Source organism: Urtica dioica, chromosome 7, assembly GCF_054948205.1.
Source record: "Urtica dioica subsp. dioica isolate 48M chromosome 7, U.dioica_male_clone48M_v1_H2, whole genome shotgun sequence".
Classification (NCBI taxonomy): Eukaryota; Viridiplantae; Streptophyta; class Magnoliopsida; order Rosales; family Urticaceae; genus Urtica; species Urtica dioica.
The window spans coordinates 19,202,300-19,207,824 of NC_142762.1; the positions used below are offsets into that span (position 1 = coordinate 19,202,300).

Sequence of the window (5,525 nt, forward strand, 5' to 3'; positions counted from 1 at the left end):
CCAGCCTGGGTACTTCGACATCGATCCCGCCTGGTAGCTTCGGGATCGACCCAGCCTGGGTACTTCGAGATCGACCCAGCTTGGGTACTTCGAGATTGGCCCAGCCTGGGTACTTCGACATCGATTCCGCCTGGTAGCTTCGGGATCGACCCAGCCTGGGTATTTCGAGATCGACCCAGCCTGGTACTTCGAGATTGACCTAGCCTGGGTGCTTCGACATCGATCCGGCCTGGGTACTTCGAGATTGACCCAGCCTGGGTACTTCGACATCGATCCAGCCTGGTAGCTTCGGGATCGACCCAGCCTGGTAGATTCGGACCCAGCCTGGTAGATTCGGGATCGACCCAGCTTGGATACTTCGAGATTGGTCCAACCTGGATACTTCATGATCGACCCAGCTTTGGGTATTTCGAGATCGACCCAGCCTGGGTACTTCGAGATTGGCCCAGCCTGGGTACTTCGACATCGATCCCGCCTGGTAGCTTCGGGATCGACCCAGCCTGGGTACTTCGAGATTGACCCGGCCTGGGTACTTCGACATCGATCCAGCCTGGTAGCTTCGGGATCGACCCAGCCTGGTAGATTCGAGATCGACCCAGCCAGGGTACTTCGAGATTGGTCCAACCTGGATACTTCGGGATCGACCCAGCTTGGATACTTCGAGATTGGTCTAACCTGGATACTTCATGATCGACTCAGCTTGGGTATTTCGAGATCGACCCAGCCTGGGTACTTCGAGATTGGCTCAGCCTTGATACTTCGACATCGATCCCGCCTAGTAGCTTTGGGATCGATCCAGCCTGGGTACTTCGAGATCGACCCAGCTTGGGTATTTCGAGATCGACCCAGCCTGGGTACTTCGAAATTGGCCCAGCCTAGGTACTTCGACATCGATCCCGCCTGGTAGCTTCGGGATCGACCCAGCCTTGGTACTTCGAGATCGACCCAGCTATTTCGAGATCGACCCAGCCTGGGTACTTCGAGATTGGCCCAGCCCAGGTACTTCGACATCGATCCCGCCTGGTAGCTTCGGGATCGACCCAGCCTGAGTACTTCGAGATCGACCCAGCCTGGTACTTCGAGATTGACCCAGCCTGGGTGCTTCGACATCAATCCAGCCTGGTAACTTCGGGGTCGACCCAGCCTGGGTACTTCGAGATTGATCCAGCGTGAGCCCCACTTGTCAAGACGGGAGCGGGTTGCTTCGAGCGAGCCCCTAGTCGAGACGGGAGCGGGTTGCTTCGAGCGGGCCATTTGTCGAGGCGGAAGCGGGTTGCTTCGAGCAGCCGCTAGTCGAGGCGGAAGCGGGGTGCTTCGAGCGAGCCGTTTGTCGAGGCGGAAGCGGGGTGGTTCGAGCGAGCCGCTTGTCGTGATGGAAGCGAATTGCTTCAAGCGAGCCCCGCTTGTTGAGATAAAAGTGGGTTGTTTCATGCCCTTCTGTCAAGTCTTCGAGTTTTCCGCTTTGTTTCTTGGACTGGGCTCACTGTGCTTCTTTGTTTTTGGGTTGGGCTTTCATGTTTTTTTTTACATGGAAAAATCTAGCATAACAATTGGTATCGTTCGTTTGTCAGCAGCGTATAAAAGTTTGTTAGAATATCAGTACGATTCTCCTCAAATGGGGGCCACTTTACACAAAATCATTGTTTTATCAGCTTTTCTATTTTATTGATCAGTCATTCAATTTATGCTTCACTATTTTTTGCAATAGCCCTTTTTATCTATGCCCTCTTCTTGGTCGATGTGATAAAAACGTAAGAAACCGGAAGAAGATTATTGTTATTCTAATTTCCAATTGACACTCATCTTTTATTTTTATTTTTTTATAGTGTTGAGGTAAACCTAGACTCAAGCTCAGAGAACCCATGCAAATTTCGTGTAATACTTCGCATGATTGTATTGTTGAGACTCGAGATTAGACATTAGTATTATTAAATATGGTAAAAGTCCAAAAGTTTAGAAGCCATAGCAAGTATTGCTTTGGACAGCATAAAATGTGCTTCACCTAATCAATCGCGTGAGTAAATAAAAATTAAGGCATAAAATGTGCCATAGCCTAATTAACTGCTCGTTGCCCTTTCAGTTCTGAGTTATTTCATCGTTATTTTATTTTATAGGCTATTGAAAGGAAAAGAAAGTATTACTGACAACGAAATACAATGTGCTTCACCTACTCATTCCGTCCAGTAACTCATTTTCACCATTTGAGTATTATTCTTTTAATAAAATATATGAAAAATCTGGAACTTATTTTTTGGATCCTACTAGCGGAGACTCTTTTCCTCATCAGACTAAACCAATCATCAAAATCTTAGTAGTCGATTCCCGGTCGATAGTTTGATTTTACAGAGACGTCGGCGGAAAGTTTAAGGAAATTCAAAGTGTCGATTTAAAAAATTTGCAGGAATTTTGAAATGTATAATACTATAATTTAATTGGAGTTTCATATTCAGTGCTTTAGTGCCTAGCGAAAAAAAAAAAAAAAGAAAAAAGAAGCATTCCATCAAAGAAATGCGACTTTTTTTTTTTTTTTTTAAATCAGAGTGTCCGTGTCATCTCGTCTAATTGCCCACAGCTGTGGCACACGGTGTCCGAAGCCATTTCCCAGGCTCATTAATCTTTGGCTTCCACAAATGTTTTCGGGTCGCTGTGTGACCATTAAGATCAAAGGTAGCTCCACTAAGAAGTGCTGCAGCTGACATGACACTGAATTTGCCAGACTCACCAACCAGCAAGTCATCACCCGGAGCAGCTTGCACTCTCGTCTCTAAAACTATTTCACTCCCAAACTCCTCTCTCGAGAAGATCACTCACCACCCGATTACCCCCAAACCCCCAAACCCTGATATCTCTATTCTTAACCTTTGGCTAAACCAACTCTTGTTTCTGCCTTGTTTTGTAAGTTTCTGAAGAAAAACAAAAACAAGACCTAATCGGTTTACTAGTATCTCCTTTAGTCACTGTTTTAATGCTAGTTATTTACCGTTTTCTTTTAATCATCATTAGACACCTAGGATTTGACTATCTATATTAGAAGAATAAAAGATTAAGATACTTCGTCTGATAAATATTGCTCGTCATTCTTCAAGTTCATTGTGATTTTATGGAGCATCTCGTACACCTCTTTGCTCCTCGGAAAATCTAACCGCTCGCCTTTCCGAAACTCATAAACCGCGCCGTTCACTTGGATCGAGCTTCCCCCTGGAGTTTTCTTCACCTTGTTTTGCTTCATCTCCTTTCTCAGCCTCACCTAAACATAGAAGTGTAAACTTTAAAATTACATTTTCTTTTTTATCAATTATGGTCAGAGCACCCTAATCCTATACAAGTGGGTCCACCACTGTGGTAGGAGCCATTTGTGTTAGGGGCCGCATCGCGTAATCGCGCTGGTGAAAAGTATTTCTCTTTTGGTAAGTGATATTGTATAAAAATTAAGCCTCACCGCGTGTCTCCATTTATTGGCAGACGAATAGATATTGGACATGAGAACGTACGCGCCGTCTCTCTCTGGCTCGACCCTTAGAAGCCTGTCCATCGCTTCTTCTCCGAGCTCAACCCGGCCGTGGATTTTACAGGCCCCCAATAAGGCCCCCCATATATCTGCATCGGGCTCCATTGGCATTGCCCGAATGACCTCCACGGCCTCCTCAACCAGCCCGGCCCGGCCCAGAAGGTCCACCATGCACCCAAAATGCTCCGCCCGAGGCCTTATCCCATACAAACTCGACATTTCCTCAAAAAGCCTCTTTCCCTCGGACACGAAGCCCGCGTGGCTGCACGCTGCGAGGAGCCCCACGAAGGTGACTTCATCGGGCCTCACTTCGGCCCGACCCATCTCGGAAAACACAGATAAAGCTCTCTGAGCCTCCCCGTGCAAAGCTAGGGCTGCGATTAGCGCACTGTACGAGTACACGTCCCGTCGTCTCATTGACTCGAAAACTGACACGGCTCGGTCGACGCTCCCGCATTTTGCGTACATGTCGATTAGAGCATTCCCGAGAAATCTGTCGGCTTCGATCTGGTGCTTCTCGGCATATGCATGGACCCATGAGCCCGTCTCGAGGAGGCCGAGATTCGCGCACGAGTTCAAAGCGCTGACTAGGGTTACCGAGTCGGGCTCGAGCCCGTCCTCGCTTTGCATGGTTTGGAATGCGGAGAGAGCGGCCTCACTACGTCCTTGGTGGGCCAGTCCCGAGATGAGCGAGTTCCACGAAACCACATTCCTCTCGGTGATCGAGTCGAACGCGGCCCGAGCCGACTCGGCATCCCCACACTTGAGGTACATGTCAACCAAGGCATTGCCCACGAATACATCTCTGGTCGGGTCGACCCGGATCGCGTGTTCGTGGATTCTCTTTCCCAGTTCCAAGTTGCCGAGTTTGGCACATGCCGAGAGAACGACGACCAATGTCTTCTCGTCAGGGTCGATTTTTGCCTCGAGCATCAGGAAGAAAGCCTCGACGCTTTCCCTGGCCAGACCCTGCTTCACGTAGCACTGGATCAGCGTGGTCCAAGTGATCAAGTCTCTTTCAGTACTTTCGTCGAACAGTTGGCGGACAGATTCGACGAGCCCACACACAGCATAGAGCCGCATCGTCGTGTTCCTCACATAGACGTTGGACGCGAACAGCCCGGTCTTAACGGAGTATGCTTGAACCTGAAGACCTTCTCTGATCGCCCGAGCTTGAGCGCACGCCTTGAGAGCGAAAGGGACCGTGTATTTATCGGGAAAATATCCACTGGAAGCCATCTCTCGAACCAAAACCATGGCCTGGATCGAATCTCTGCCGTTTCTGGAAGAAGAAACCTTACGTAGAACGGCATTGCAGAGATCGAGGGAAAGATTTAAGTTCTCCAAATACTTTAAGATATAGCAGAAGTAAGCGATTCTCTCCGAGGAAGATAATGCTTGGGAATGGAAGAGAAAATGGGGTGGTGGGCCAGGGAAAGTTCTGGTTCTGAGGACAAAGGCATGGACTTGCCTGAGATACCTTATTGGAAGTTCTTCTGCGTATGAATAATTGTTCGACTTAGAAGAAGCCAATCTCGCGATATTTGGAGCAGCTTTTTTGTATTGGGTCATCAAAGACGTGGAGAATCCACATCTATTGGTGAAAGACCACTGAAATTGCATTTGCAGTTTAGCAACCAAGAGAACAATATAAAATGAAAATGTGAGCTAACTAACTTAACGACCTTTAAAAGTGCTATCCATGGGTAAAGATATCAACAGCGACAGGTCGCACGGCCCAACCTGTTTTGGAGAAGGGCTCAATCCGATCAGGCTCGACGAAAGCGTCAGGTAAAAAAACCCAACCATTTTAAGATTAAAAACGTATTTATTTTTAATTAAAATCCTAGAATATATATATATATATATATATATATATATATATTATGTAAAAACTATTATTCAATTTATAATTGTTGTTATTGGATTTTGTTATTGTCTATTTTGATTTTTATCAAAATTTCTTAATTTTAAAATTCTGATATTTATGTTCGTGAACCCGTTTTCTTAGGATTTC

The 5,525-nt window shown here is 46.9% G+C and overlaps 1 protein-coding gene across 1 annotated transcript; it reads right to left on the reverse strand.

Annotated features, from left to right (window-relative positions):
• Positions 1–2,852: 2,852 nt before the first annotated feature.
• LOC149390322 (pentatricopeptide repeat-containing protein At2g22410, mitochondrial-like) lies at positions 2,853–5,183 on the reverse strand. Its single transcript, XM_089620524.1, has 2 exons — positions 3,440–5,183; positions 2,853–3,247 (listed from the first exon to the last, which is right to left on the reverse strand). The coding sequence occupies exons 1-2, from the start codon at positions 5,129–5,131 to the stop codon at positions 3,044–3,046; spliced, it is 1,896 nt and encodes a 631-aa protein (XP_089476650.1). The 5' UTR covers positions 5,132–5,183; the 3' UTR covers positions 2,853–3,043.
• Positions 5,184–5,525: the final 342 nt, after the last annotated feature.

What these genes read in the sequence shown, in the direction of transcription:
- LOC149390322 (XM_089620524.1), bottom strand. Translation starts at nt 5,131, where the DNA reads ATGCAATTTCAGTGGTCTTTCACCAATAGATGTGGATTCTCCACGTCT. An exon ending in CCAATAAATGGAGACACGCG is followed by an intron (nt 3,248 to 3,439) that starts GTGAGGCTTAAT and finishes TTCTATGTTTAG; the next exon opens with GTGAGGCTGAGAAAGGAGAT.